Source organism: Grus americana, chromosome Z, assembly GCF_028858705.1.
Source record: "Grus americana isolate bGruAme1 chromosome Z, bGruAme1.mat, whole genome shotgun sequence".
Taxonomy (NCBI): Eukaryota; Metazoa; Chordata; class Aves; order Gruiformes; family Gruidae; genus Grus; species Grus americana.
Window position 1 is genome coordinate 27,158,459 of NC_072891.1, and position 11,081 is coordinate 27,169,539.

General features: G+C 50.9%; 1 protein-coding gene across 1 annotated transcript; it reads left to right on the forward strand.

Moving 5' to 3' along the window:
• Positions 1 to 1,251: 1,251 nt before the first annotated feature.
• OTP (orthopedia homeobox) lies at positions 1,252 to 6,983 on the forward strand. Its single transcript, XM_054811078.1, has 3 exons — positions 1,252 to 1,288; positions 2,221 to 2,630; positions 6,453 to 6,983. Exons 1-3 carry the CDS (start codon positions 1,252 to 1,254, stop codon positions 6,981 to 6,983), a joined length of 978 nt encoding a protein of 325 aa, XP_054667053.1.
• The last annotated feature ends 4,098 nt before the right edge of the window (positions 6,984 to 11,081 follow it).

Sequence of the window (11,081 nt, forward strand, 5' to 3'; positions counted from 1 at the left end):
AGCCAAGTCTAAACAGTAGTAAATTAGTACAAATTTATACTGATTTTACTCTAATAATCGTAATAAAAGCTTATAGATTTGGCACTAATTACATAAATGCCTAATGATCTTGAAAATTACTCTGGTTAGAAATATATTACTAATCTAAACTTTGTTGTTGGCTGGCTTTGAAAAATCAGAACATTAGAAATGGTTCGCTTCACTTGTGCAAAGCACTTTAAATTGTTCAAGTAGTTTAACATATTCAAGAGGAAAATAAGAAGCATTTAACTTTATTTACTGCTTTAAACTGAGTTTGTAGGCTAGCCGAACTTGGAAACTTTACCCGAAAAAAATAGGTATTACGGGCTTTTAAATCCCGGCCAGGGATGCAGCGCTCCCCGGGCGGCCGGGACGCGCGGTGCTTGGCTCCCTTCTCCCGAGCTGCGGTGTGCTTGCGCAGCGAGCGGGGCCGGTCCGGGATGACGGGGACCCCCGGGGGCCAGGGCAGCCTGTGCGGGAACTCGCGCAAGTTTCACTTTCCTCGCCGCCCCACAGCCGTCGGGGCCCGGTGGCGGCGGGTGGGTGGGTGAGAGCCGGGCCGCGGTCTCCACCGCAGACCCCGATCCCCGTTCCCGGGGCGGCCGGCGAGCGGGGCCAGCGCTGCCCGCCCCCGCGCCGCGCCACCGCCCACGCTCACCCATTTACATCCCCCCGGTGGGTGCTGGGCTTGCGAGCCACCCCCGGGAGCCAGACCGGGTAGGGTCCGAGGGGTGCGCTCCGAGGAGGCATTTTAAAAGAAACAAACAAAAAACAAGAAAAAAAACCAATAAATCAGAGGTGACCCGGAGCGGGAGGAGAGTGACAAATGTGCATTTGGAAGAGAAGAGGAGAGGGGGAAGGAGGGCGGTGAAGGCGAGCAGAACAGGGGAAGGGAGCGGCGGCGCGGTGCGGGCCGGGCCGGGCGGCGGGAGGCCGGGGAGGCGGCGGCGGCGGGCGGGCGGAGCGGGGCGCTCCGGGCGCTGACATTTGCAGGCTGCCCTCCTGATTGGTCCCCGCGCCGAGCTGCTCACGGGTTCATTGAAGTGTTAAGCACCTCCCCGTCTCTCTAAAGGACATTATAATGCAAGAGACCCCCTTTTTAACCACACACCGAATTTTCTTTCATTTAGGCGATCTATATATATATATCTTATATCTTATATCTATTTTAAATAACTTAAGGCCGCTAAAATTTGGGGGGGAACAGCCTTCGCCCTGGAGCGGTGCGCGATGCTGTCTCACGCCGACCTCCTGGACGCCCGTCTCGGTGAGTTTCCCCCAGCACCCCCCCGCCCCGCGGCGGCTGCACCGGCAGCGGCGGCGGCGAGCGGGGAGGAAGCCGGGGCAGGAAATTGACAATTTGTTCCTTATTTTACCTTAATGCGATCTAAATGGGCTAATTCCTTTAAAAGTAATTGTACTGTATTAAAGTTTAATTTGATTTAACATAAAAAAAGAGAGAGAGAGAGGGAGACCTACGGAGTATGTAGATCTACAGCGAGTTGTGGATCATTTAATTTCTCTCGCCCCTGTTTTTATATACATACCTACACATTATTGCTATGATGATGATTATTATTATTTTAGGACAGATGATCTCGATGGTATTTACGGAGGAGTTCTGGGTGGCCTTCTCCTGCTCGTCTGCTCGCTTTCCTCTCCCCTTCATTTCCTTTAAAAAAAAGATAAATATCTGCATCTTCCTATTTATGGTTATTCATGCGTTTGTTTAGAGGAGAGGGGAAAGATCGGCTAGGGCGACCGAGGTCCCCGCACATTTGTCGGGGAGGTAAAGCTCCGGGCAGCAGGGCGGCTCGAGTGTTATTTCTTTCTTTCCATCTCTTTCTTTTACCAGCCCCGCTGGAAAAACCAAGCTGAACGCGGTAAAACTTGCCCTCCCCCTTCCTCTCCTTTGGTCTCGTATGGGGAGGCTCGGGAGGGAACTGTTTTTTTAAGCAGGAAGAGGAGCTGCTCAGTGTAAAGTTTTCTCCCACCCGCCCCGAGTTGCGCCGGACCGGGGGCTCTGGGCGCTGCGGGGCTGAGCCGGGCTGCGGGGCTGGCGGGCGGCCGGGGGGCGGTGGGGGCGGCGGGGCGGAGGCGGTGGCTGGATGCCTCTCGCCGGCTCGGTGCGCTGGAAAGCGGCTCTGGTGCATACATGCCCGCATGCAGGGAGTGAACGCGGCTCCTTTGCTTTCGCAGGGATGAAAGATGCAGCCGAGCTGCTGGGACACCGGGAGGCGGTGAAGTGTCGGCTGGGCGTAGGGGGCTCGGATCCGGGGGGACACCCGGGAGACATGGCTCCCAACTCGGACACGGTGGAAGGCACCACCCTGCTGCCGGGGGAGGACATCACCACGGTGGGATCCAACCCCAGCTCCTTAGCCGTCAGCGCCAAAGACCCCGACAAGCAGCAAGGCCAGCAGGGCGGCCAGAACCCCAGCCAGGCTGGCCAGCAGCAGGGGCAGCAGAAGCAGAAGCGGCACCGCACCCGCTTCACGCCGGCGCAGCTCAACGAGCTGGAGAGGAGCTTCGCCAAGACCCACTACCCGGACATCTTCATGCGGGAAGAGCTGGCCTTGCGCATCGGCCTCACCGAGTCTCGGGTGCAGGTATGAGCAGCCGCCTCCGCGTAGTCCCCACCCCCGCCGTGCCCCCCGGTCCCTTCCCCGGGCACACTGACGGCTGCGCGGCCGGCAGCGAGGCAAGACACAAACGGGTCGGGAGGGTGGGTGCACCCAAATCTCAGCCCGACGGCGGGGGGGAGAAAACTAACCCCTGAATGCAACAGTTTGGTCAGGAAACCTTGAAACCGGACACCTTCTACCTTTCCGCAAAGCTGTCCCCTTGGGTTGGTCCCGAGCGGGGCGCGGGCGGCGCTTCCCCTCAGCTCCACGACCCAACCCGGGGCAGGAGAAAGTCCGGCGAGGCACAGCCCGAGAGGGGCGAGTCTCAGCCATCACAATAGCTCTACGCGAAGAGGCGAGCCCAAACCGGTGGGGAATCGGCCCCGTTTCCCGGTGCGGGGTCCGGCGGCGGCAGCAGCGGGGCGCGGTGCCGCTGTCCAGGGTGCTGCCGGCGGCTCTGCCCGGCTCCCCGCGGAGGGGGCGCGGGGCCGCTGTCCAGGGTGCTGCCGACGGCTCTGCCCGCCGGCGGGACGGGGCGTGCCCCGGATCCCGCCGCCGGGAGGGGAGGGGGCGGGGGGGGTGGGGAGCAGGGGAAGGCACACAGCCTCCGGTAAAAGACAGTTGTATGTGGACTCGGAGTTTCCCCGTACCGGCTTTTCTAATGACTGGGGACGGTAGGGGTTCCGAGTAACTTCAACATCTAGGATGTACTTCGTTCTCTAAAGTACAGACATATACATATGCACATAGACATACATATAGTTGCACACAGGCAGATTAGAAACTATTTAGTCAAATAAATGTAAACGAAATTTGGAAAAGGGGGAGATGGATCTAACCGCTAGATTGCTCAGATGCGGCTTTTGTGTGTAGAGGGATGTTTTAGCGACTTTCTGGGCGAGTCTCTTCCAAGGAACGAAAGCCTGCACAATGGAAGGACTTGCGGGATGTGCATCCCCGCTCAGCTCAGCGCACCGGGGATGCCGCCGCACTTTACCGCAGCCGGTGTTCAATATTCCCCTCGGCAAGCCTAGGCTCCTCAGCTAAATAAAGACTCGTCAAAATAAATCCCTAAATGAACGTTTTTATGAACGGAAACAGACTCCGTTCTCGAACGTGACAGAAAATGCATGTCTTGCTTTTAAAAAGTAAAACAATTTGACTGAGCCTACACAGGACTATAATTAGTTTAAATTAAGAAAGAAATTAGATTCACAAATAAAATATAATTGGACAACTGACTCTATGAAAAAAGAAAACGAGGTCGATTAAACTTTATTGGGTTTCTCAAAGGTTAATGATACCAATTTCAATATTAGGAGTGTGGTAAATGAAGTAAAATATAAAATGGAAATAGTTATTTTCTAACAGCACATCACAGAAATTCGTAGGAAGAAAGACAAAGTGTTTTAATGGCCTCGGCATAATCTTAAACCAATGCTAATAGCTCGAGACTGCTGATAAAAACAGTTTAATAGAGTGGCAATTTAAATATTTTTTACAATAATGTTCTGTAGTTTAAAAAGTAATCAGATCAACATAACCTTCTTAATTAACACTTCAAAATGATTAACATTATGTAATCTAAGGCAAAATAATTTATGTAAAATGTATTTACTTCGCAATCCGATGTATCACTGCTCCTTGACCAAATTTAAATTAAATAGTAATTGGTTTATGTTCTTATACGAGTACTTTACAGTTTTCTTTACAGTTAACAGATTGCCTATACATTCCTTGCAGTATGTGGGCTCCACACTGATTAAAGAATACTCCAAATATTTAATTTATAGCGGCTGTATATGTTTTTAAGGGTTTTAGATGCTAGGATAAATCACCACTTTCCTCATTTTAGATCTATATTTAATGTATATGATACATTTAAATAATTGTTAAAGCGGCTGGTGCTTAAACGGGAGTCCAATTCCACGTCTGATATTGCTCTGCTTTTCAGGCTGCTGTAATAAAACCATTCTTTTTATAGCATGCCATTATTAGAAACCAATTTCAGAATTATTTATAACCTGGAATGGCTTATTAAGCAGCAATGCGAGAATCATGCAAATTATGCGATCAAATGCAATATAATAAGCATAATCATTAGTCTCTAGCACGGATTAATTAACTTTCAATATTTTATTTACATAAAAACCAAATCAGTGAAATAACTTCTGCACAGTCAGGCTTGCCTTTCAATATTTTATAGGAACAAAAATAATGTGCTGTAATTCCATTGACCGTGTCCCCCACAATGGTCCCGTCACCTGCCACATCTTAATAGGGGACAAGCTGAGAGTATTTTCTAGTTTTCTAATGGAATGAGAAATTGCATTTTCTTCCTCTCCCAGCACTATTAAAGTGTAATGAATTCGGCCCAGAGTTCACGGCTGGCTGATCGAAATGAACCTGAGATCTGAGCTTTAATACAGCTCTCCAGATTTCCTTCCAAATCTTCACATTAATCATCCGCTGGATTCCAATGAGATCTTCATAAAGCTTCGGCTCCTGGGGAAAAAAAAAAAAAAAGAAAAAAAAAAAGAAAACCAAAAGTGATATTGTCTCCCCTTCTCTCTCTCTCTAACCCATTTATAGCTGGGGAATTAAATGGGCTATATATTTTAAAATACATTTACAGTATGTCTATATTACTGTAACAGCAGACATCATCAAGGTAGATTTTTAGATTCCAACCTCCATTAGATTCTCACTGTTGTATTAATAATTTTCAGGGGCTAGTTGCATTTTAAAAGGAGGCCAAAGTTGCAAAACGCTTGTGGTTAATATATTTCTAGAGTTGTCATGTGTGCATTTTCAAAATCTCCCCCAGGTTTTCCTTGCGTTTTAATCTGTCATGCACCAGTTTTCAACTGGAAACATTCACATTTTAAAAGCATATGCAGCGTAGCTATGAGCTGAGGCGATCAGACCTGATGGAGATTCTTTACAACACCAGTAAACCATGAAACATAAAAAGATTTTGTAGCCGCAATTTAACTATTAACACTAAAACATAATTGAACGCGATTTTTCGATTATTCATATAACATTTCGTTCCCTAACGGCTGTTCATTCCCGCTAATGGGCGCCCGTGTTTCTCAGTCTGGGTACGTAGCACGAATCCACGGACTCCGGCAGGTCCGGGCACTGCGCTCGTCTGGATTTGAAGCGGAGCCGGCTTTTCCCCCCGCAACAACTACCCGGTGCTTTCGGCAGCGGTGCGGCGACACCCAACAAGTCATCCCTGCCTTCATCACGAGCACCCGCTTACCTAAATCACCTTCGATTTTTGTTTTTTTTTTTTAAAACCCAAATGCGGGCGGTTTGGCGGGAGGGTTTCCTGCCCTGGGAGCCGGGCGGGGGTCTGGCCCGGGGCAAGGCTCCTCGCCCCGCTCCGGTAGCGGTTCGGGGGCGCTTCCACGCAAGGACATGAGCCGTGGGCCAGTCTTTCCCCCCGCACCCGCCCTCGCTGGGGGTGGCCAGGCTCCTCTCCCACAGCCTCCCTCCCCTCGAGGGAGGGCGGCCGCAGGCGGCTTCGTCCCGGGACGGACACATCGATAAGTTTGGTTATAAAAAGTTCCAACAGTTTCGTCAACCTGTGACAGGGACACAGGTGGGACGGCGGGTGTGAAGAGCGGCCGTGGGAGACACAACGGCCGGGGAGAGTAGATACTGTGGGGGGGAAGGGGGTGGCAGGAGACGGGGCGGAGGCCGGGGCGGGGGTGGAATATCCCGTTTCACCGAGCCGCGCCCCGGCCGCACCGCGGGTGGGTTGTGGCTAACGGTGCGTGTCGCTGCCGCCGTCCGCAGGTCTGGTTCCAGAACCGTCGGGCCAAGTGGAAGAAGCGCAAGAAGACCACAAACGTTTTCCGCGCCCCGGGCACGCTGCTGCCGACGCCGGGGCTGCCGCAGTTCCCCTCGGCCGCCGCCGCCGCCGCCGCCGCCATGGGCGACAGCCTCTGCTCCTTCCACGCCAACGACACCCGCTGGGCCGCCGCCGCCATGCCGGGCGTGTCGCAGCTGCCGCTGCCGCCGGCGCTGGGCAGGCAGCAGGCCATGGCGCAGTCCCTCTCCCAGTGCAGCCTGGCGGCCGGGCCACCGCCCAACTCCATGGGCCTCTCCAACAGCCTGGCGGGCTCCAACGGCGCCGGGCTGCAGTCGCACCTCTACCAGCCCGCCTTCCCCGGCATGGTGCCTGCCTCTCTGCCTGGCCCCAGCAACGTGACGGGCTCGCCCCAGCTCTGCAGCTCCCCGGACAGCAGCGACGTGTGGCGGGGAACCAGCATCGCCTCTCTCCGCCGCAAAGCACTAGAGCACACAGTCTCCATGAGCTTCACCTAATGGCTGACGCCTCGCCCCGCGCCGCCGCTGCCGCCGCCTCGCCCCGCACCCCAGCCTGGCCCGCCCGCCCCGGCCCGCCCCGGGCCCCCGCCTTCCCCCACCTGACTTACCAGGGAGTCGACTCAGGATCTGACATCAGACGCCAACGGACGGGTTTGTGGGCCGAGAAACACCCCACACACCCCCCCCTCCGCCCCCGCGCATCCCCCGCGCATCCCCTCTGCCTCCTGCGGCCCGTCCCGTCCGGCGGCTGCCTCTCCCTGGCGGCGGGAGAACTCGGGGCCTCCCCGAGCCGGGCCCTGCCTCCCTCCCTAGCCACGACCCGGCGCTCCCGCCAGCCGAAAGATCGGCTTTGCAAAGAAATGCATTTTGATCTTGTTTTCTTAATTTTTACGGTTTATTTAAGGGCAGCGATCTGCCGCCGGCTCCCTCCGTTGCGAGGGCGCCGTCGGGGGACGGCCAGGCGGGTTCGCGGAGCGGTACGGAGACCCCAGAGAGAATCAAATCAGTTTTGATAAAGCGTTTATAAGCGAGAGAGAGCGCGAGAGATGGGGGAGGAAAAAAAAAAGTTTCTTTTTGTAAAAGTAAAACACAAAGGGGATAAAAAGAAAAAAAAAGCTAGAGCACTTCCCTTTTTCGGATTTTTGATTTCGTGACAGTTGAGTTGCCGATCTGCCCCACCTTTATTTACGCATTTATTTACTTTCCTGCTGCTATTGTCCCTCCTGCATCTTCCGCTGCCGCCGGCGGAGGCGCCGCCGCGGCCCCCTACCCGCCCGGCCCGGCCCGGCCCCGCGGCCCGCCCGCCTGCATGTGCCGGTCACCCCGCCGAAGGGCAGGGCCGCTGGAGGAATGAACAAACGATGTGAAATAGGATGTTTTGTGTAGATAAAGCATTCTTGTTACATACTGGTCTATTCGTGATATGTTTTAACTTATTGTCTGTGCTTATTTATTGCATTTTGGGTTTCTTAATAAATGTTTGAGCTAATATAAAGCATATTACTTGACTTTTCCGGACACGTTTATATCAAGTTAATGTGAATGGATAAATAAAATAATTTTCAGTATGTGATATGAAGAATTATGGATTTTGATGTGGTGTGTGAGATATGAGAGGTGTCTTGAACTGCAAGCAAAAAAAAAAAAAAAGACAGGACTTCCTTCTGTGGATTTACTCAGTCCTTTGTCACAAGTTTGGGGATAGTTTGCTTGCTTGAATTTTGCATTGAAGCCTTTCATTTATCACAGTTTTAATATTTCATGATTAATAAACTTTTGTTAATCTTTCTGCGTGGTTTGCCTTTAAACTGCAAGACAAGAAGTTCCGCGGCGGCACAAGGCGGGGCGATGGGCGAGGGAGAGCGGGGCGGCGGGAGGCCGGGGCGGGCCGGGCAGCGGGGGCGCCTGCCCCGGGGCCGGTGCGGGGCCGGGGGACGAGGGCTGGGATTGCGGCGGGAGCGGAGGCGGAGGGGCGCTTCGCCGCGGAGCTTTATGCCGAGGCTGAAATGAGTGCGCGGCTGCTGGTAGGGCAAATCCCACGGAAGAGAAAACCCTCGGTTTACTCCCGTGCAAACTGACACGGGGGAAATAAAAGTGCAGGACTTCGACAAGCATCGTACTGCCCGGTTTGGGTTTCTTTTTTCCTTCTGCCCCCCCCCCCCCCGCGCAACGCACTGAGATCTCTTCTCCTTGTACATCAATTACACACCTCTTAATTACACACCTGAGAGTGCCCAGCTCCATAGGCACCCGCAGAAGGGTCCTTGCCTGCTCCAAAGTGCATATTATGTATGCATATTTAATTTAAAAGAGAAATAAAAGCAGAATAAATTATTGGCGATCCAGGCCATGAGTGAGTCTGCTGGGGGTCACCGGAGAAAGCAGCCCTGTGCCCTTCTGCAGGAGCCTGCTTGTGCAGGTGCCGAAACAGCCCAGGATACTCATCCTGAGGTAGGCCAGTCTAGGTGAGACAGGTCCATACCATAACCCATACCGTGGTAACACCTGGGGTAAAAAGACACTATGCCCCGTCCCTCTTTCCGGCCCTCCCTCTGGTCCCCAGCCCAGCCTTGGGCCAAGCAGTAGCCCCTCTGCACCCAGGTTTAGCTCCGAGTTTTAAATCTGTGATCAGTTTAGATCAGCCATCAAAAATGTAGGTGCACAGGGCACCTATGGAGCAGGGCTGGTCAGACTACACCCAGCCCCCTTATCCCACAGATGCCCCTGCAATCCCAATCCCAATCCCAAAGCAGTCCCTTCCCTGTGCCGTGGCCTGCTGGGAGGACAAACATGTCTCCACTTAAATGCAGAGGAGTGCAAATCTCACTCTACTTCTTCCAAATGTATGGAAGGTTGTTTACAAGCATGTAATTTTTACAGCTGCTTTATATTGCTATAAGCAAGACAGCTTTATGATGTAGGAATGTCGTAAAGTGTGGTATGGAAGATCTTTAAAAAATATGTGCTTTTTAATGGTAGAGAAAAATGCTCTCTCTGGCTGGGGTCAGGGGATTGAGACGCAACCTGTAAGATCCAACTCTTGACACCAAATGCTGCGGTTGTGTGGAAGGGGCCTTACAAAGGTCCTTTGGCTTAATGCTCGCTCCTGTGACATTTATAACTTCCTCCATATTCTAATGCAACTCTTGTCATAGTTATAAACAAAGCTTTTTGATCCTACCCAACTTTACTACAACATTTGTTTCCATGGCAATAGATCTTCATGTTCTGCATCCTGGAGATTTTTGAAATTATATGTACCCTTAGCACCAGCTGAAGCTTTGCAACATAAACCATCTAAGCTGATGCTCTTATGTATTTAACATAAAGGAAGAAGGGAAGGGGACCACAGGTTTCACTCATGTTGCAGGTTGTGTGTGAATGATTTTATTACAAAATCTCACTTGTCCTGATATTAAAAGATAAAAATTAAACAGCACTGACCAGTTCTACCTAACAACATGAACAGCTTTGCTTCATTCATGCAAAGTGATCAAAATAAATGAGCGAATTCCATATAATTCGAGAGGGAACATTTATGCTGAATAGCAATTAGCTTATTACTGACTGAGTAGATAACACCAGGCACTAGCGCTGTTACAAACTGGCCTTATTTGCTTACCTTAAGGTGAGTTTTAGCTTTGAGCAATTCTACCCAGTGTGTAAGTAGACTGAGAGTTACATTTGTATATATGGATTCATTTCCACACTGGCACATATCCACATAGGTTTACTTCTCTCTAAACACAACATCACCCCTAATGTCTAAGGAATATACATAACGATAATGTCACTGAACCTTTCATTTGCTCTCTTGATGAAATGCTTTGACTCTCTCTCCCTCCTCTCTTCCTCCCCTCAAATCCCCCTGGAAGGCAGAACCTGCTCTCCAGCCCGCTGCTGGAGATTGCATTCACTGAGCAATTACTAACATTGGAAGAAAGTTTGTGCAAGGCAAGGGATCAGATAACATTACAGCACAGACTGTATTATTGTACTAGCAGCAATGATCCCTGCTCCTAGAAATGAAAATGTGGTTTAATTTGTATTGTGGTCTTTAAATTTTCATTTTTCAGAATAAAAATCTCTGCACATGAAAATGTATCTTGCAGTAATGGCGGTATGGCAGTTAACCTGTCAGTTGAAAGTATGTAACCTTCCTTTTCTCCTTTTCATGACAAAGGTAATCTCATCTGAGGGCATTTATGTGAAGAAATAACAGCATGGCATGGTGAAACCACTGGCTCATTAATCCTGGCATCTACTTCCTTCAGGGCTTCTTGATTAGTTAGATTCATTCATCAGGTATTTCGGAGTTTTTGATTTCTCACCATTGGCTAGGTTCACTGAGTTCAGGCTAAATTGAGCCAGAAGCAATGTTTATTAGTAATTTTGTAATACAGACTACCCTTATAATTCAGGACAAATATCTCATCTGAAATATATCCATCCACCCTAACACCTAATGCAGTTTGCAGCTGTGTTCAGAGAGAACCGAGAGAACACAAGTGATTGGGCATGTATTTTCTAAATTATTAATATGAGACCTGGTAGTGAACTCCTCTTCATTTCCAATGTTGGAATTAAGATCCCTTT

Excerpts from the sequence above, each read along its gene's own strand:
- OTP (XM_054811078.1), top strand. The coding sequence starts at position 1,252 with ATGCTGTCTCACGCCGACCTCCTGGACGCCCGTCTCG. Across the intron at positions 1,289-2,220 it reads CCTCCTGGACGCCCGTCTCG|GGATGAAAGATGCAGCCGAG; the intron begins GTGAGTTTCCCC and ends TTGCTTTCGCAG. Across the intron at positions 2,631-6,452 it reads TCACCGAGTCTCGGGTGCAG|GTCTGGTTCCAGAACCGTCG; the intron begins GTATGAGCAGCC and ends CGCCGTCCGCAG.